This window comes from Seriola aureovittata, chromosome 11, assembly GCF_021018895.1.
Source record: "Seriola aureovittata isolate HTS-2021-v1 ecotype China chromosome 11, ASM2101889v1, whole genome shotgun sequence".
NCBI classification, from domain to species: Eukaryota; Metazoa; Chordata; class Actinopteri; order Carangiformes; family Carangidae; genus Seriola; species Seriola aureovittata.
The window spans coordinates 10614596-10635879 of record NC_079374.1 but is presented as its reverse complement, the minus strand read 5'-3'; the positions used below and the strand labels follow the sequence as shown (position 1 = coordinate 10635879).

The window sequence follows — 21284 nt, the reverse complement described above, 5'->3', positions numbered from 1 at the left end:
GTGTAAATAAGCAACTGTTGACTAAAAAGTTCATCATATCAACTTTAAGAGTAACTTAGCAGCTGCCTGAAAAGCAGTGTTTTACTACCCTCTCTGGCTGAAAGTTTCAACCTGTTGCACCTCTTAGCCACGCCCAGCACTGATAGGTGTGGTCAGGCTCTGTTGCACCTGTAACCACATCCAACAATGAGACACACCTGAACATCACCGTGGGAAGATGAGTAAAAAGGGTTAATGCAGGTTTCATTTTTTCAACTTATTTGGGTAATTGAAGAATGCAAAGTCCTTCTCAGACAATAGAAGAATGCCCCAGCAGTCTACAGCCCACTCTTTCTCCCTCTTTTCCAGGTAAGACATTGTTCTCATTCATACTCTTACATAGAAAGACAAGTAAAAATCATATTTGAAAAAAAAAAACTATTTTAACAGTGGCTATTATATTGCTTGAATAAAAACCATAAATATTCAACTTTATGACTGCGCAACCAATATAGAAATCCTGATCAGCTCATCAACATCCAACATCATTGATCTACTACATTGTAAAGTCGTAAACAAAGAATCAATAAAAACACACCATAACCAGTGTAATTAGCTCATGATCCTGACCCTCGGTTCTGGTCAGATACAGATTTCTGAGAATTCGGTCCAAAGTCAGCTAAATGGAATTCAGCCATCATTCATTTTATTATTTACATCTGCTTTTCATACCGTCATGTCAAAATGTCGTCTGTGAAAAAGTTAATACAGTATTTGTCACAGTTGTCTTGCCATCATTCTACTTCTGCTTTTAGAAATACACTCATGTCTAATCAGCTGTACTGTATAAATGTGATATAGAGCGTGTCCATTATCTATCTTCTCAGCAACAAAGGAGTTAAATACATGTATGATTATGGAAAAACTCATGCTTTATTCATCTTTCTTAAATGAACAATATACTTAGGCTACTTACATGATGTATCAACAATATATTCTAATTTTCACTACCTTCAGTAACACTGAACAGATGGGCTTGAACAGAAACATAAATATTGAACAGACAGGTATTTTTTCTTAAGGCTTACTTTGTTGTCCTGTTGTTGCCCTCTTTAGTGTCCTGGCCTCTGAACAAAGGGCTTCGCACTGCCATAACATACAGATATGTGCCATGCAATCCTAAGGGCCTGTAATGTCATAACTTTAAATTTCTATTAACTGCTGCTGAACAAACTGCTCTGAGGGATTAACTGATAAAAAAAAAAACCCTTTCCTCAACAGTTTGAAAGAAATTATCTTTGAAAGCAAAATCCTGGTACTGTGGATAGGACTGATTACATTTAGGATTCAAGACCCATTCCCAACTGCAATTATCCAGACAAATGAATACCACAAACCAATATCAATTATCTAAATTAAAGCACTGCCTTTACTTCAGTGAAAATTTATTTGTGAAACCAGCCCGAAGTGAAGTAAAATGTATTTAACATGCTTTCAATGAGAAGCTCACAATTCCATGACTTGACAGATCCACCTAACATTTAAACCAACAGCATATCATCCACAATATTGAGGCATCCCATTAGAGATCTTAGCATTTCCTGTACATAAAAGAAATCATCTTTTGCATTTATAAATTCAACATATTTATATTATTCTTCATATAGCTCTCTTTGTAAACTGTCCCAATAGATACAGTATGTACAGTAAAAACTGCAACAGTTCTGTTGGTGCTGGTGTAGTGAGCACTATGTCCCGAAGTTAGAGTAAGACATGGGAACTTTGCACAGTCACTCAGAGCTTCATATAACAAAACAATGCTGACTAGGAAGTATCTTAAAACACACTGCTTTCTCCTCTCCAGTCCATTAGAGTACACACAGCCAGCGACCCTCCTCTCAGTGCTGTGTCCATCCCCACTTACAGGGCTGTGGCCTGATAGGTAGTGCTCCTCCTGGAGCAGAGCAGAGGGGTGTCCAGGATACTGAGAATCCAGCAGGAGAGACCGAGGTGAATCTGGCAATGTCCATATGACGCCTCAGTCTCACGAGGACAAAAAATGTGGCCAGATGTTCTCATAGTTTTTACTCAGCTCCCTGAAAGGTGGTTTCCTGACAGTTTCAAGTGCTTCTGTTTTCCCTCTGAAGCCTACAATTTTCACTTTTTTGTACAAGTCTTAAAAAAAACTATGAAGTCACTGTAAAAGAAACAACGTTCTGGCTTTCCAGAGTTGTGATTGGATTTAGAGAGTTTTACGTTTTGATCCTGTTACAATTGGTCGAGCGAATTCCACAAAATCATCTATAAGGACTGGCCATGCTCCTGAGAAAGAAATACCAAGATATCATTAGTGTCATAGTGATGCACCAAGGATTAATCTGAAGGAATTTTTTTATCCATTTTGTTTAAACGTACCTTCTTCATCATAGTTTGACATGTCATCTGCAATCATGTTACCGAAGTCCAACAATAGGTTCCATGTGTCCTTTGGGATGGATCGTTTATGGTGTTCCTATAATGGACAAGTGCTGGTGAGCAGATTTTTTCTATCTCTATAACCAAGATCATCCACGCTTTTCTCTCTTGATACCAATACAGTTTTCTCAGCTCAGGGTATTGGGTGATTCTGAGTATCAATCTGAAACCAGCGCTCTCATTTCCCTCAAATTTAAAATTTGTGTCTGCCATGAATCAGTGAATGTAACTAATATCAGAAAGACTGTTTTTTTTCTTATTGACAGTGACAATGAAACTGTATGTAATGATAATGGCAAGTACTGTTGCCAATACGAATTGAATATATTAGATCTGTGCATCCGTAGTTTCACTTTTTTGACTCACCAAAAGGAATCTATTCCAAAGATCGAGGAACTTAAATCGCCCTGAAAGAACCAGGTTCCAGTAGGCTACAGCCATCTCCAAGTCTGCACACACACACAAAGAAGAACACTTGTTTCAATCAGAAATATAACTGAGCTTATTGTTGTTATTATTGTCACTCTGCTTACCTAGACCCTTCTGTCCAGGATTTTTGGCAAAGTTAAAGGTGAACTGGTAGAAGTCCTTGAACTTCCCACTATCTTTTAGCTCTTGCTCTAATCTTGGCAAAAGGGCCTTCAGTTTTTCTGGGCTGTCACACCTAGAAAAAGAGACAAATGAAGCAACAAATAAACAAACTAAATGATCACTCATGGACAACCCAACAAGTTGCAACATGCCGGTGTTGATGCTGATGACAAATTGGCTGAAATTAACTTTGACATATGAACCTCAAAAGTCAAAACACTGCAGCTCTTTCATTGAGTCATTCCATGAAGACACAGAATACTCAAGCTGTGCTTCAGTGAGTCTATATATAGAGACAGCCTTTCCTCTCGGGAGCTACACTATGACATCGACCATGCAAAGATACTTCAGACACTGTTTATGTCCCACTTCGTAGCATGTCACACGCTGTTGATGTCAACACTCACCCTAGCTCTGTCATTCCATCCAGAAATTCCTTCTTGGTGAATTCGCACTGAGTGGCAGCACGAAACTTCCATGCAACAACCAGCACAGTGATGCTAGCTGGATCCAGTGAGAGGTCATCACAAAACTGCTGAATCCCATCGATACCAATCTTATTCTCATCCTGGGGATCTATCAGGAAAAAATATATGAATAACACTCACATTTTTTTGCAAACATGTACTGTCTATAACTTTTAAAGAATACAGTCCTTTTTGGACCAACTCTATTCCAGTAAATGTTTTATGTTACAGTGTAAAACACAAACTGTTAAGTTATCCCAATTACCTTTGTAGCGATTGTAGAGCTGCTCCAGCTTCTTCCGGTCTACTGAGGTTTTCATGGATTCCTTACAGTAAAGATCTGGGTTCTGAAAGTAGTTGTCAGTAGCAACTTCTAGTTTCCAGTCATTCTGTGTGAGGCAGTACACAGCTGTCTTCTCCCCAGCTTGTGTAAAGGACATGAACTGCCGTACCTTGTCCCTCTGCGAAGACTTCAGCTTATGCTGTGTAAGTACAGGACAGGGGCTGTCAGACACTGGTGTGATCAGACCAGGGAGTAAAGACAACAACACACAAACACAGAGAGAGACACAGACAAAAACACAAAACGATACACACACATCTTCAAGCATTCAGGCAACAGTGACAAGGACAGGAAAGACTGGGAGACACTCAGAAACACTCGGACACATATCTAAAAGGTTAGTCTGTCACACCGACAAACACACAGCATAGGAGGTGAGCCAAAACCCTGCAGTGGTAATTATATGTCCCGTCCAAAAGCAACATGGGCTTTTCTGAAGGGAGATGTTGTGGATTCTCAAAGCACATGCTGTACCCCGTAGGGCCCCTCAGATAACTACAGTCATAGAAGTAACATGAGTAGGGAAATGAGATGCCATCACCAGGACCTAGCGGTGCAACAAGTCTGGAGTGTAACACAAGCTCCCTGCCAGAAATACTCAGCAATATTAAAAAAGGAAAAAAAAAAAAAAAAAAAAGAAAATCAAATGACCCAACATTGTCAGAATACTTTAACAGTGATTTTGTGAAGATATTTTGTGGCATGGAAATATGCACTTTCATAATATACATGCACATTAGAACATTTTAAGAAATCAGTTATGAATGCAATCAGGAGAAGTCATTCGGTGTACATTTCACTGGGCAAGAGTCAGTCAAGTAAACTCAGAGTACTGTATCATTAAATTGGAACATATCCATTAAAGGCCGCTCATTTAAAAACTTACGCTTTCAAGTCATTGTCGCACTGTAAACCAAATACCAGATGACATCTGGTTTCCTAACATATTAATGTTATGATTAGTTGATTATACAATTAGTCCATTGTACAGCTGAAACAATTTGTTGATTAGATGAGCCTCAGAAAAAGACTCAGTAACTGCAGAGCTAAAAGAGCTCAAACTACTAACTACTAACTAAAAGAGCGAAATATTTAGTGTTTCCAGCTTCTCAGATGTGCACAGTTAATGTTTATCTCTGTTTTATATCACAGCAACCTGAATATTTTTGGAGTTTAGAACTGTTGGACAGACAAAACGATACAACTGTAGTTGTCACCTTGGGCTATGGGAAACCATTACTGGCATTTTTAATTAATTTCAGACAAAACAACTGATTAATTAATTAAGAAAATAACTGTCTGTCTGTCTCAGTTTGTTGCAGCCCTAGCTGATTAATCAGCGACAATTCTGATAATGGCTCTAGGAAACTGTGATGTGCATTTTTGACTATTTTCTATTTTTAGAGTTCAAACGCTTAACCAAATTAAACACAATAGAAGAACTGATAATGGAAACTGTCTAATATCCCAGTCCTATTCGGTATTATTCTGAAATACCCCCCAAATCTGTCGAAAATCACCATGCCATCTCCTCACAGCAGCTGCAGTATCTGAGCACTTGCACTTCACTGAAGAGCAGCATTTCCTGAAACCGGAGACTAAAACAGTGAGTTCACCGAGCTGCTAATTATTTCTCCAACTGTTACTGATTTCTGTTAATAAGGACCACATGAAGTCAAACGTCTGTAGTGACAACAGCACAGATTACTGTGTCACCAAATGTGTAACGTAAGGTTAGCATTGTCTACATACCACCAGCTAGTAACTTCTACTAGCTAACGTTAGCTAAGTTAGCCGGAATGTATCACTGACATTTACCGTGGGGATAATACCACAGGATCAGACTGTCAAGTGTGGCAGTGGATAAGTCAGGATTTCACTTAAACGACCCTGTGTGTGTCTGTGTTTGAGGTTCAAAGGCTGACCTGCTCACAGCCGAAGTTACCAGACTGCCAAAAAGGGACGTGTAGCTAGCTAGCTGCTCTCAAAATATCAACTGACCTTCCCTGTAATAGCAGCGAACACAAGTAACTGACCATTGTAGGCTTGCCAAAACACGACACGGTATGTACTTTAATAATACGACACTAGTATTGAAGGTAAGCCTTGGTGGCACGAAAGCCAATGCCTGGGTTTGTGTTTATTTTGGTTACCTACCATTTTTACACCCGCTGTTTGACCAGTTTGGTAGCCCGACTGCCGCTCATTGTGCGCATGCGCGAAAGTAGTCGAACAGCTATTAAAGGTTTCAGTAGAAAGATGAGGTTTGCAGTAGCTGCTCTGTTGTCATTAGGCTTATTTGTAATTAATAGACATTGAAATGTGTTTGCTTATATTTGCAGGTGTAAATCTATAAGGGTAGACTAAATATTAGAAATATCCCTCAGTGTAACACAGTATAATTCAGCAACACCACAAACAACAGCCTCCAAAATAACCATAAAGTTAAATCAACATCCTCAACAAAAACTGAACATTATAACTAAGAAGGTAGGATTTATTGCAGGACTGTTGTATTAGACTACATTAGTTTATCTAGGTGTATGGAATAAACTGGATACTGTCTGTTTTTGTAAGTAGACAGATCTGGATAGATACTTTATTATAAGTTAATGGTAGATAAACTGATATTTTAAAGAATATTAGAATATTGATAACAGGAAAAATGTCTAACTTTTTATTCCAAAATGTTGTAATTCTAAATGAAAATAGACATGTATCAGACAAGAGACTGTACATTTACAGGCTTGACTGTGACCAATTTTTGACCATGTGCATCTGCGATTAATAAATCACTTATTAGGAGCCATTTAATGATTAGAGAGCCAATTAAAACGTTCGTAAAAACCAGTGTGAGTCCAAGAAGACATTAAAGGGAGGCAAATGTCAACTAAAGATAAATCTAGTGTATGTGTGTGTGAGACTTTTACACTGCTTTATTATACCATGTACATGATATGAAATCGCCCAAAACTGCAGACAACACTTTTGAAAATAAAACAGAACCCCACCTTCACTCCTTACTCTGAATTATTATCCTTATGTTGTAAACATTGTTATCAACAAGCTTTGGTAATAAAGATCATGCCAATAAAGAATTTGAGAGAGACGTGTAATATGGGTCCAGCCAATAAGAGCAGCCAGGTGTTCTTTCTAACTAGCTCTAAAAATATTTAAAGCAAAAATGTGTCTTTCATCTCATGTGTTTTCATTGTTACATAGTACTTAGTCCACAATGAGGAATTTAAGTCCCCATATGAGAAAGAAAGTGCTTGTCTTATAGCACGAATAAAATATGACTGTCTGTTGGACTGACAGGAGGCTCAGCTGAGTTTTATCTCATGTGAAAATGAATCCACCCATCAATAAGTGTGAATAACACACACAGCACTGCAGCTGATAGAGTATCAGTAGATGTCAGCCTTCCTTTTTCTTTTTTCTTCTTGGTTTCACAGTGAGAGGAAGGCTTGAATGGCAGCCTGGGGCAAATACACTCACTTCATACTGGTACATTCACAGCATTCAGCATGTAAGTTAATGTTACAATGCAGTTGATGGAAAACTACTGTTGTTCATACCAAGTCATTCATGGACTCTGCACCAATTCTAAACAGTAGGATGTTGTGGCGTTGTTGAACTACAACTGGAAGTGTGGAGGGTAGAAACACTTCAGTGTAACACAATACAATTTAACAGCACTGCAAACCACAGCTTCCAAAATGATCATAAAACTGAATCAACAACTCTCTAAAAAAGTTTCAACAAAATGTGAATTCAGAGGGTAGGATTTATTGCAGGACTACTATTTGAAAATACCGGTAAAGAATAGGGATTGATGATTGAGTAATGTTTGACTTTTTATTAATTAAAAACTGTCTATCTTATATATTATCTATCTATATTATATCTTTAGAAATTGATTAATGTTGATCACTCCAATTAGACACATGTAGACAACATGCCGTCTGCTTCAAGTACACATCCTTAATTGGGGTTCCCATAACAATCTGAGAGTTTGATACTTTAAGAAATTCCTAAATGCAATGCAATTCTCAGAGATTCAGCAGACATCATGGGAGACAACTGTCATCTCATGATAGAAAAAGTGTACATTATTATTTCTCTATGTGATTAAAAGTCTTTTTGCAGCAAAACTGACCACAGTTTCTTTTTTCATAATTTTTTTTTGAGCACTTCAGCTTCATTACAAAAACCCATTTAGACACTGGCTACAACTTTGTGTGCTGGTATCAATTTCTGTTTGTATTCAGATATCTGATCAAGTGTGTTATCGGGTGACATTTCTTGGTTCACTTACAGGTGCTTACTGTCAAATTTTATGGTAATTAGAATTAATTTACAACTACGCTGATTAAGATGTAACCAAAAATACTAAAACACAACATTAAGAATTAAAGACGGCATAAAATGGTTGGGAAGAGGGAGATTGACTATGGGTTGGCATACTTGGGGTAATGAAAACCAGAGATAATGGTGGTGGTTTTTGTAGAAGCAGTCATGGGGAACAGGTTATGATTTGAATATGGCTTAAAGGCATCATTTAGTCTGATTGATGGACCTGAGACAGATAGGTGATGGAATGTTTAAACAGTGTACAGTTGTAAACATGGAACTTTGACCCTTTGACCCTTCAGACCTTCTTGTATCTTGTCTGTGTGCAATTCAGTTGAGATGGATGGCAGTTCACACATTACATCAGATTGCATCTGAAATGTCCTGATTTACTGCTTGTGACTAAATTTTGCCTCCCTTCTCACATCTTAAGACTAAACTATGACTGCTACCAAATGGAAAGTACTGTCTCTCAATAATATTTGACTCAGCACCAAATGAAGTCTGTGAAATGTTCTTACAACATGCCATCAATTAGTTACAGGGTTACTCGTTTGATCCCAGCCCCCTCCTGTCCACTTGTAAGACATTGACTGCATGACATCTTGCTGCATGTTGTGCAAAAGCACTTTGGTATAAAAAAGTACTTTTTAAATTCATTCTGATCCACTTTTATTTTTCATATCCATCTAATAGTTCACATAATTAGTTATGTTTTCCACCATATGTAATTTCTTTGTAATTGTAGACAGTAAACTCCTCTTAAGGTGATTAAAATTCCTTCATTCCTGAAACAATACAAAGGACGTGACCTTTGTGTCTTCAGTCATAGCTGTTTATGGCCTGAGAAGACAAATGTGGCTTTATAGTAGGAATACTTTGCTTAAACCTTTATCTTGACTGCACAACTGGATTGCTATGCACATACAACAAAATTGACAAGATGGTCCTTCGGTGCAGGCAGGAAGTAATTTGAGTTTCATTCATATGTAGTCATCCCTGACCAACTTTTAATGTGTCATCATTGCATTTTGGGTAAAACCAAAACTTACCAGTAGTCAGAGCTGTCTTGAAGTGTCAGCGTTGGAGAAACACAGTAAATGAGAGGTAATGGAGTAAAATGCACCCCTCATACTCCTGTACTGTAGATGGCGGTATATAGATCTTTGGAGCTGGTTGGTTTCCACTAGTCCCAAGAGATGCAGGTTGTGGGCATGCACTACTTTGACTGTTCTGCTTTCGTCTCGTCGATGCTGGCCAATCAGACACCTCTAAAGCGAGACACCGCCAAGATCAGATTGTGAGACGCGCTGCTGTAGCAAGGCTAACCGAAAGCGGATAGAAAGGGCTAACAAACAAGTTGCTAACTTGCGAAGTGCACCGGTAAGCCACATTTATCGACTTGTGGCTCGCTACCAAGCTGCCACGAACGAAAGTTCTTCAAGTTAAATATCTATTGGACTAATTATTATGGTTAAAATGTATTGAAAATATACTACTATTAAACAGAAAGCTAACCCCGGTAAATTTGCAGCTAAATCTACTTGTGTTGTCGATGACAGCTGTGGATTAGCTCGCCCGCTAGCTACTAGCTAGCGTAACGTCAGTTGGCTAACAAAGCGACGGTGGTCCGGACTCTTCGTCCATAGTAGCGAGTTAGCTCGTTGCTAAAATAATCATTAAGCATTGTAAAGCGATATAGTAGTGCTGTACTTTATGCCTTAACTTCAATATGACAAGTTGATAACTTACCGAATGTAACCCAACACTAACGGAGACATTGGTGGGGTCTTAATTTAATGTAACGGTTCATGGCGATTATGATCGAGTTACACTAACCTGTGATGCGCAACGGTGCATTTATTTTTCCAGAGTTTATAGCGTTACAAACAGTCGTGTTCTGCAACGTCATGTAAACAACAGTTTAAAGGTCGACACCAGCAACGTTAATTTAAGCCAAGTTAGTCATGGAAACGTCGGTATTTTCATCATAGTTACATATTCAGGCTGGTTCGATAAGTAGTTGAATATTTGATGATAATAACAAAGAATTTGGGAGTTTATGAATGTAACTTTGGGACGAAGAAGTCACTGTTGCTATGTTTGTTTCTGACTGAAAGGGAGGTGAAAAGTATCTTGCAACAACAGTTCCATGACTGTCAGGAAGCCACAATATACTAATCATAAATAATCTAATTACCAGTAGCAGGCATTTCAGAAGTTGTGGCAAATTATTTTGAGTCACAGTTTTAAATGCATAACATCATTCACAGTCGGAATAAAACATATATTGTTTCTATTTGATTGTAAACTCCACGTATTTGCCTTTTTGTTCTGCGCTCCGTCTTTCTTCAATTGAAAACGATCACTTTTTATGCAGCTTCCCCTAATCGAGTAACTGGCAGATCGTGGCATTACTTACTGTACATGGGCAAAAGACAAACTTGAGGGGAAAATAAACTCATAAGTTAAATACTCGACATCAATAAAATATTTTGTCCCTGGAATTAAGTGTAGAATTGTTGAAAAGTACTTCGGCATTACTTAGTTTGTTTCCTGTTTGGAAGGGATTTAGACCTCCTCTTCCTCCATTCTCAAATGCCAACAACAACAGCCGTCGAAGAAACAGGAGTGCACTCGTAAGTGCACAGAATCACTATTTTAACTTTATTCATCGTGCGACATGCACACACATTTCTTAAATGTTAACCCATACACAACTTTGTCAGGAATCTGCAACACGGAACCAATAAATGCGAAATTATATGTGAATCCTTTCAAAACGTGCAGAAGCTAACAAGCTAGCCAACGCAAGTAATCTGAATGCAACGCTAACTGTTAGCAGTAACAGTTAGCTAGCTGCATTTAACAAAAGACTGTTCAGTATCGTGGTATGATATGTATGCTGTTGCAACTGTGTGCATCCGTAATATCTGTAACCACGTGGTGCTATCACTTAAGTCACATTAATAGTTTTGCGCTGGTGTGATAAAGTTAGCATGTTTTCGTGACCTGTAGCAGAAGTTCGACGATGCCTCTCCTCCGGACGTGCTCGGTACCTGAAGTAGGCCTTGTGCACACTTAGCTTAGTAAAAGTTGCGAGCATCGGGGGATGGTTTAATGTGGTTTTCTGCATAAACAGTGGATTCAGAAACAGCCCTCAAAGGTTCATATATTTGAGCTTGGTCTAAAATGGAAGAAATTTCCGTCAATTTTGTCTTGTAAGAAGAATACCCGGTAACTCAAGCTAACGTTAGTGATGTAGCTTTGTACAGTGTGCTGGCAGAAAACAGTTCAAATGGGCCTTAGTTCACTAACAAGTATAGTTTAATTGCATATCAAAACCGCATCAATATAATATATTTAAACTCAGGAAATATTGTGTAAAGATGTAATGTTTTTGCTGAAGTTGGTAACTAACCACTGTCATTATTTAATACTTTGCCTGCTTTCTGTCATCAGGGGTCTGAAGAGTGAAGAATAGAAGTAAAATTTTCTTTCTAGCCTGAAGCTCAACTCTTCCGGTCCTTTGGGATCATGGCTAAAGATGTAAGTAATTATAAGCTAGCTAACAGTTATGTAGTTTGTGTCACCTGGCAGTCACCATAGCTGATGTTACATGAGGGCATATCTGTAATGTTGCTATAACTTAAGACGTCCCCTATAACCTCATGTATGTTCTGCTGTACTCTTTTTGTTTAACTGGACTCATGTAGCTTCTTCAATTTAGTGCATTTTGGATTGTATTAAGTTCTCCTCCTCCACAGGCTGGTCTGATTGAAACAAATGGAGAGCTGAAGGTTTTCATCGATCAGAATCTGAGCCCCAGCAAAGGTACAAATTACTAGTAATTACCCCTAGAAATTGCATCCAGTAGTGCAGTAAATTTGTATGTAACATTCAGTATAGTTTGCCTGTCCCACAAGGAGATAATGTTTCTTCATGTGTAGGCCTATGTACTGGCAGCTGGACGATAGGGGGCAATGGAGTTTCAATCAAGAGCTCCACTCATATCTGCTCCTCTCATGTCTTCTTTTAGGTGTCCTATCTTTGGTTACTGTCCAGCCTACAGCTGCCCCTGTGGCCAAACAGCTACTACCCAAAACCCTAGGGCCATCCAATGTGAATGTTGCTGCACACATGCAACATGTGCCACACATGGTGAGTGATGATCCACAAATGTCAGGCTTTTGTGTTTTCACAACCACATTTTTTGTTGAGTTTAGAGCTTCTCAATAGATATAAAAAGTTCAGCTTTCTAAATTATCAGGGATCTGCAGATGTATTTGTGTATAGATGCACTTACTGGGTTTCTCTGCTGTGTCTTACTGTTGTGTAAGCCCCTCTATTATCATTGTGAGGTGACCGGGCTGAGGGTAGGTGGAGGCAGTTGATCCTAAGCTTATCAACTCTACAGTCAGCAGGATTACACCCATCATCCCATTATATACATGGAATGTATACATAACGGAAATCAGCTTAGATATCACCTTAGTGAAGGAATAGATCACCTATCTCTTAGATACCTCATTACTGTTAAGTGTGCAAATTTTAAGCAATTTCTATAATTGATCAGTGGCTATGTTCGTGACTGATAACTGATTAGTCAAAAAAGATGTCCTAAATACCAAGATATTTGTTCTTTCTGATACGATTGAGCCCATTCAAATTTCCTATCTAAATGTTTATCTAATCCCCTCAGTAAAACTTTTTTTAAATGTACAGCTGGTGTTAAGTACACCCTCATCGAAACTCAAGATTTCAATACACTGAATTTTGGAGAACTCTCTTTATGTGGACAGCCTTACAAGATTACTCCAATTGCTGAGTGTTAACATTTTGTTTTGTTCCCTTGTCCTCTCTTTTGCAGGTGATTGGAACACCTCAGAGGCCCACAGTATCAAATACCATTTTGGTAAACAGTCCACATACACCAAGTTCACAGTTCCTCGCTCAGAGTCAACCATCTGATGCGTCTCCCTGGTCATCAGGGTAAGTCTTCAAAAAGTCTCTTAAGTTTTTCTCAGTTCCTCACACAGTTCACAATTCCTCACACATTTAAGTTTATAGGTTTGGGACATTGTAGAGCTCTTTGGAGATTAGATTAAGTGGTTTTAGTACGTGTCAGGTCTGTTATGTCATATAAATAAAGTAAAGAGATATGTATGCCATAATCATGTTTGTGTGGGGGATCTGTTCTGTCCACAGAAAGCGTGGTAAGAAAGGGGAAAAGAATGGGAAGGGTTTGAGACATTTCTCAATGAAAGTCTGTGAGAAGGTGCAGAAGAAAGGAGTAACCACCTACAATGAAGTGGCAGATGAACTGGTTGCAGAATTTAGCTCTTCAGACAACCACATGTCACCCAATGACTCGGTGAGTTCTGCAGCTGCATGACATTTTCTCAGAATGATGCTAACCTAAATCATATACAGATATTTGAAGGGGGCTTATATAGTGCAAGACTTTTTAAAATTTTACCAATTTAGAGGTTTTTGTTAGTATTTTGAATCTTGTGTTTTTTTTCCTTGCTAGCATGTGTATGACCAGAAGAACATTCGGCGGCGTGTGTACGATGCACTTAATGTGCTCATGGCCATGAACATTATCTCTAAAGAGAAAAAAGAAATCAAGTGGATTGGCCTGCCCACCAACTCAGCACAGGAGTGCCAAAACCTAGAGGTAGAAATCCATAGCAGAGACCTTTCTTATATGAGCTTGTTTTGGGCATGTCTGCTCTCTATCACCGTACATTGTCACTATTTATAATTTTTCCTTTTATATTAACTATAGGTGGAAAGACAAAGGCGGCTGGAGAGGATTAAGCAGAAACAATCACAGCTTCAGGAACTCATACTGCAGGTGTGTATTGAATGCCTGTACTTGTGTGTTCAGGGGGATCTTCAGACTTAACCTCTGTAGCCATGATGCCAGTTCTGCTGCAGCTGATATGTACCGCCGCAAATGTAACAACGGGTCAATGCTATTGCAGCTATAGAGATATGAAGTGGAGACCACAAAAACTGAGATTGGCCTGCCTGCTTGTGTGTTCGTCTAAATGTTTCTGATGCAGGGAAAGTTCATTGTGCAAACATTGAGCAAGTTAAATTATGTCACCTCCCTTCCTTCTCCTCAGGGCAGCTGTGAAATTACATAGGGTGTATAATGAATGCACAGCAAAGCTTGATAATGTTCATCACATTCATTTTGTGTTATGGTGTTGCTACAACAATTGGCGGGAGAAATTCAGTGCTGAACTACAAACCTTTGCTGGACTGCCCTAACAATGCTGGAGAATAGATCCAGCTAAAGTGTGGCTGGAGAATGAAGCAGTTGTATCAAATGTATTGTTTTGAAATGTCAAATGTGGTATTAATCAAAAGCAAATGCTCTATGTAGCTACATCTTTCTCTGATCTTATTTTACAGCAAATAGCTTTTAAGAACCTGGTTCAGCGGAACAGACAGACAGAGCAGCAGGCAAACAGACCTCCACCTCCCAACTCCATCATCCACCTTCCCTTTATTATTGTCAACACCAGCAAGAAAACTGTCATCGACTGCAGCATCTCCAATGACAAGTATGTGCTTCATTTTCAACGCTGAAACAGCCAGTTGTCTGCTTTATAACAGCCAATATCAATCCAATTTTTATTGTTGCACAGACCCAAGTCACAGATGAGGTGTATGACAGCTGATGTTGTGAAACCTTGTGCATACGTAGCAGTACAATATAACCTGGGGAAAAAGGCGTTTTAAACTTTATTTTGGGGGCAAAGTTGCCAAACTTTTTAAGCACTTTTTATCAGATTTGACAAGTGATTCTGTATGTGCAGTTTCTATGTCCCGGTAACCATTGAAAGTGAGGTCATTGCTCTCTCCCCCTATATTTAGATAGGGGCCTGTTCTTGTTAGCCAGTAATAGCTGCCCAAAGGTGTTGCCAAGATGGCTGCCGAGTGGCCAGACATACCTGTAATGACTTTGGTTATATCTAGTGTCTGTTTGGCTTGTATTTATTTATTTGGTATAATTTATGATCTGCAAGTTAATGGTTCTCCATCCCTTGATATGTAAGCCATGAGTGGTTTGAAAATCTTGCCATGATGCCGTGTTTTCGTGTTGTCATAGTGAGCCTGATGAAGACAGATGCAGTTTCTTGAGATGATAACTCAACATTTCAGTATGTAGCTGTTAAACAGCTGACTCTGAAGACGCACATATGAGACTATTATATTAGTTGAGGCTAATATTGGATAAATATGTCCACCTTTTGATACAAGTAAACTATTAGCCAGCACTGTTTTAATTTGAAAAGGTAACTACAGATGGAACATAGATAGTCCAATGACATGGAATTAAGGTCCTATCCTGCTCCCAGCCCTTCTAACCCTGTTCCATTTGTGCAAATGAATGCTGTTTAAGGTTGGGTGTGCACTTTGTGAGAGACTGTTGATATTTGAACTCAACAGATATAAATGCACCCCACCCTTCAGTGCTCATTCAGAAGCTCTGCTCCTCAAATTCAATGAAGTGAATTGCCAAGGTAACAACACAATGGTGGAATCCAACTCATCTTATATGGCATTGGGGTGCGGACCAGTCCCACGGATAAATCAAGGGCTGAATTATGTTCCAGGTCCGACCGTGCAGTCTCCACCGCCTGAAAGCCTCACTGATGGCAACGCGGTTCTTCACCCTTGTCTGATCATAGCACTCATTTTTCAGCCTTTGTTCTTCCTCTTTAGCTATTCCTCAGCCATCTTTCCTTCTTGATAATACAATTACTTTGTGGAGTATGTACTGTGTTGCGCCGCCACTGGTACACGTTCCTTCCATGCGCTCGCCTTAGCACTGCAATCTCTTGTCTGCTGTCTCAATCCATCCCATTCAATTCCACATGGTCTGGTGGCAATGGAAGGGTGGGCTGCTCCTTCTCGTTTCCCCGGTAATCTTTAAATTGGCACACTCCACCCTCCACTCTTCTTGTCGTTTTTCCCTCTCCTGTACAAAAGAACGAATGCACCCTGTGGCTGATTGGCTGGACTTGTGTTGTGTTACTCAGTTCTGAGCCACTTTATCTCCCATTTACAGAGCCAGAGCTGTGTAGGAACACTAGATTTTTTTCAGTCTGCACAAATAGGGGACAGCTAGTGGACCATGAGGAGATATTGAATTTGACAAAAAGTGTATTTCATTCAAATTGCTTACTCCAAATCTAAAGAACACATACGAAATAAGCTGCCAAAAGCTAGGTAATGATGCACTGCAACAATCAGTGAGAATTTCTCAGTCCTATTATTGCCTCTGAAATTTTTGTAGGACATTAGAAGATGCATTTATTTTTATTCATGTATTTGTCAATTTATTTGAACATAACTTCTAAACATAACTTTAAAATGTATCAGGTTTAAAATGTTTGAGGTTGAATCCAACTACTCCCACATACTTGTCCTAACGTTTCTTGGTGTCTAGCTGCAATTTGATAGCAGTTGCATTATTTTATAGCTTGTGCTGCGAGTGCTTAAGGACAATAATGTGTGTATGTTGTTTCACGTTATTGCAAGTCTCCTGCAGTATCTGCTCTGTGATGGATTTAATTTGAAGTTTAAATCTGGCCAAGCCAAAATTACATTGACAAAGTGCACTGCACAGTGAACAAAATCAGGTGTATTGCATTTGCAGTATTTACCATCTATGAAATATATACATTTTAACATTCCTCTTTCTTATTTGCAGGTTCGAGTATTTGTTCAATTTCGACAGCATGTTTGAGATCCACGATGACATTGAGGTGCTGAAACGTATGGGCATGGCCTGTGGTTTGGAGGTGGGAAAGTGTTCTCCAGAAGATCTGAAGGTTGCACGTAACCTGGTGCCCAAAGCTCTGGAGCCTTACGTCATAGGTCAGTGCCACAGCTCCTGTTGTAACTCGAGCTTATTTTGATGTTGATATTATGTCCTGTAAAGTTACTGAAATGTTAAACCAAACAATTACACACCTAACTGTTCCAGCTTCACATTAATAACCTTTCATTGGTGACCTACTGGAAACCTGTTATTGTAAAGCACCTACAGGAAGTGCTACTTGGAAACTAGCAGAACTATGTTAAAATATGGTGTAGGACATTTTCCAGAGCTATTCTTGTAAGCTCATCAGATTTAAAGAAGAATAAACTGGTTTGATAAAGATGTACCCCAGTTTCGGTCCCTGTGCCATTCCTTTTGTTTTAAAAACCACATTTGATGTATCCGTGACAGTGGTTGATAACGATACAGCAGGTGTTGTGGAAATTTGTCTCGTGTAAATGCTGTGAAATTAAATCATCTCCAAAGCAAATCCTGATACTCACCCAATTTGGTGATTTATTTTAATGAAAAGAAAATTCTTCAGAACCCGTCAAGATAAATGGTTTTCAAGAGAGTTTGAAGTGATGATTTTTATGCCTCTGTGCCTGTATGCCATTGTATTAAGCTGAGCTTGCTATTACTTCCATATAGTAGAGTCATGATGTAGTATGTCATGGTGTAGATATTTTTCAGGCACAAAGGAAAATGCTGCCTGTTTTGATTTCAATAATTGTTTGGCTGACTGAAGTTTACTCCTGTTGATGTTTTTTGTGACCAAGGAAATCACATCACTAGGCAATGATATCAGGAGACATGAAAAAGAGAGGGTTTGAAAGGCAAAACATTTTCATTTAATGAAAATGAGTGCAAGGTTCACCTGGGGACTGCAGTGATTAGCTGAAAAAGCGAGGCAGTGGTAGGTTAGGAAGTTGAGTATTTACCTGCGATGGATCCATATCTTTTGTATACCTTTTGTCTCCAAGATTACAGATGCAAATAAAAATTAAAGGCACACAGTCTCATAATTTGTCAGAAAAAATCGTAGGTAGATAATATCAGGAATCATCAAGGTCGTATTTCTTCAAGTTAATGTATCTTCTCTTTTCCCAGAGATGGCAAAGGGTCCCATCAGTAACGTATACATCACTGGAGGATCCTCAGCTAATGGAGCCCGTTACCCTGCGAGCAGGTGAGAGTCCTAATCTGTAATTCAACCAACAAATGTGACAGAAAGCGCATGTTGTTATTCTCGTCCCCCTGCGCTACCCACTCTCCACTATTGCCTTGTTTTCTAACTGAACAATAAAATCATCCTGCTCTTTTTATAGTGATGGCTGCACTGATGGCACCATGGCCTCCAGCTCGAATGACTCTCACTACAGCGGGTCTCGTGTGGAGACTCCTGTGTCGTACATGGGGGATGATGACGATGAGGACGAATACGATGAGAACGACGATGAAGACTAAACCTGTCTATGCCTCGCCGCTCCAACAAGCACAGCCCTTCAAACCACCTTCACCGTGGGAATTTAGTCCCCCTTTGTGTGTGCTTCTTCAACCTTTTCCCCCCCTGTTTCCCATGCCTGTATTTCTGTCTGGCTTTCTCAGGGGTGTAGATGAAAATTGAACAGAGGTGTATCTCGCACCCACCTTTTTCTGCTCCTGAATCACGTGCACCTGCACTACAGCTCTGGGGGAGGTGTCGTCCAAGGGAACTGTGGTCTGTGGCCCACCACCACACTCAAGTCTTTGTATGTCTAATCCACTCCTCAATAAGCCATCCCACTAAAAAACCCTCTGTAAAACCTACTGCTGTTGGAGAATGTATAATGTACTTGTTTGAATAGTTATTCCTATTATTTTGCAATTACATATGGCAGACATGATGATGATCAAAATGTTCCAAGGTGGCCAAAGTGTCTGCTCAACATGCTGTGTTAGTGCAACACCATGGATTCTGAATGGCCTAATACAGTTGCCATGGCATCTCAGGATGGGGCTCCATCAGATGTGTTGATACTTTTTTGTTTTGTGTTCTGGGCAATAATTTGAAATAGTTTCTTATCCCCCATTGTGTTGGACTGGCTTCCTTCTGTTCTGTAGGCAGCTGCTTTCCTGATCTTGTTTGCTAGTTATGTTTTTTTGTATTTCCGGAGTTGAGGAATTCTCCATCACCGCCCTGTTAACGCCTTGGTAGTGTTTACAAAATAATGGCACCAGCAAGGTAAGGACTTTCATAACCCAGGCTCCTGATAGGTAAATAAGCTTTGTTTGTTTAACTACGTATATGAATCCTACAACGATTGTAGCTTATAGTATCCTTTAGAGGCCAGTGGTAAAGATAGACCTTCAAAAATTGATGTAACAAAATGTGTGGTTGTGTAGGTCTTGATGTGCTCCTTCAAAGATCTCCCTTTTAAAACTGAGCAACACATGTACTGACTCTTCCAAATACTTTTTCTGTAATCTAATATAAGTTTGCAAATTAAATATAGATTGTTTTAATAAGTTTGTATCTATAATTGATGCAAGTTTATTGTTGCAACAAAAAGTTGACCTATTTGTGTCTGGCCAGGAACAAATTGTCTATTGCTCAAATTACGAACAAGTCAAACAGGCAACACTTAATACCTCAAAATATATATATTTATATTTTTCTTTACCATGTCAAAGATGAAGGCTTCTTGTAATCTGTATTCCTCAAACAACCCATTGACAAAAATTAGTGGGAAAGGTGGGTTTGGGGAGGTGTCTGCTAGTCAGAGGAAAGCCTCAGGGAAACTGCATGCTCGAAGCTCAAGAACAGGATGCGAGGTGAGGACAACCAATTAAATGCTACCATAGTTTAATTTCTTTTTGCATTTTTCATATAGACGTGGATTTACAAGGGTCACCGCTGACATTGACATGTGCCTATTTTAATGAGGTGTGTCCAAATGTTTTTGACATGGAGAAGCGATAAGGGCCAAAATGTAGCACATGCTGCAGGCACTGGATAATGGAGGTTTTTCCAGTGTCTGCTGTTGTGGTCTGACTGATCCTGAAGTAGCAGGACATGTCGGTACAAGTCGTTTCATCTCTTTGTTTCCTGTAAAAAATCTCTTGCTAAAATTCATTGAAATACATTGTAAATGATAAGTTTACATTTTTAATCACATAATTTATCTTAAAGAAACTCAGATCACTTTTACTTGCAGAGTGTATTTACAGGTGTTCGTGGACAGTTGCTTGTAGCTCCAAATTCCAATTGAAATTGCCTCAAGTGACGGCAGTTGACTCTTATCAGTTGGAGCTGCAGACTACAACAAAAAGCAAACAGGAACAGTTAGCTGGAGCTCAACTCACCTCTGCTAGAGGTTAGATGCTCGAGGCTACATTAGCTGCCACTAGCATAACACTTGAATCTCTGACCAAACTTAGCAGTGGAGTTGTATTGTAATGTAGGCACCAGGTTTTAATAGGGAAAAAGAATACATGGAATAATAAAGACAGCATCTCTGGTTCTGCTGCTTGATTTTTGATTTTTTTTTTTTTTTTTTTTTTTTACTGTCTCTTGTGAGTCTGATGATGTTATAGGCAACAATACTGACATGCTCATGAACATTGAAAGTGGTATTGGTCACTGTAATCATTCATCGTCCATACTGGGTGTAACATCTTGGTGTGATTTCAGTGTGAGTGATGGGGGATGAAATTCAGTCATTCTGTGTTGAAATGCATTCAGAAGTTTAATTGAAGTTAACATGAGGCTTAAGGTAGTCGGTTCAACTGGGAATTCTCTAAGATTTGTTGTTTTTAAGCAGCGACTTGATATCAAAAGGGCTAAACTGTGGAAGACACTTGATTTTGTCAAACCCGGACTGCTGCAGTCTCATACTGGCTTGCATTGAATTTGCTTACGGCGAGCAGTAATCCTTTCAATGGACATACGGGCATATCAGAATAAAGACATGAAAAAAATTGAACCTATCCTTTAAGATTTCCTGCTTTATAGAACATCTTGTTTTAATGAGAATTTAATTTAAAAATATAACCACCATTTGGTATAATGTAAATGGAAAAAAAACAAAACATAATTCCAATCACAAACATAACTGCTTTTCCAAGTCTTAACTTCTAACATGCAGAAACGACATGATGAAGTCTACATGAGTGACCCGCTGTTGCAGTAATTATGAATTTCCAGGGGGTTGACTGGTGACACTCCAGCTGCATATGTTGCCGGTGTTGT

General features: G+C 39.1%; 2 protein-coding genes across 5 annotated transcripts; one reads left to right on the top strand and one right to left on the bottom strand.

The window, feature by feature from the left end:
• Positions 1–893: 893 nt before the first annotated feature.
• LOC130177120 (DCN1-like protein 1) lies at positions 894–9281 on the bottom strand. 3 transcript variants are annotated; one of them, XM_056388575.1, is made up of 7 exons: positions 9261–9281; positions 3778–3994; positions 3453–3621; positions 2988–3118; positions 2821–2903; positions 2395–2491; positions 894–2301 (listed from the first exon to the last, which is right to left on the bottom strand). In XM_056388575.1, the coding sequence occupies exons 2-7, from the start codon at positions 3950–3952 to the stop codon at positions 2222–2224; spliced, it is 735 nt and encodes a 244-aa protein (XP_056244550.1). In that variant the 5' UTR covers positions 3953–3994; positions 9261–9281; the 3' UTR covers positions 894–2221. The 3 variants fall into 3 exon arrangements, with proteins under 3 accessions (XP_056244550.1, XP_056244551.1, XP_056244549.1); XM_056388576.1 differs by lacking the exon at positions 9261–9281 and adding an exon at positions 6013–6125; XM_056388574.1 differs by lacking the exon at positions 9261–9281 and having other exon boundaries at positions 3778–4324.
• A 153-nt stretch (positions 9282–9434) lies between these two features.
• On the top strand, positions 9435–21018 carry LOC130177118 (transcription factor Dp-1-like). Of its 2 annotated transcripts, none has more exons than XM_056388572.1 (12): positions 9435–9591; positions 11671–11757; positions 11976–12042; positions 12248–12369; positions 13079–13200; positions 13417–13582; positions 13742–13888; positions 14000–14068; positions 14635–14786; positions 16943–17109; positions 18164–18242; positions 18382–21018. In XM_056388572.1, the coding sequence occupies exons 2-12, from the start codon at positions 11746–11748 to the stop codon at positions 18518–18520; spliced, it is 1242 nt and encodes a 413-aa protein (XP_056244547.1). In that variant the 5' UTR covers positions 9435–9591; positions 11671–11745; the 3' UTR covers positions 18521–21018. The 2 variants fall into 2 exon arrangements, with proteins under 2 accessions (XP_056244547.1, XP_056244546.1); XM_056388571.1 differs by lacking the exon at positions 9435–9591 and adding an exon at positions 10773–10847.
• Positions 21019–21284: the final 266 nt, after the last annotated feature.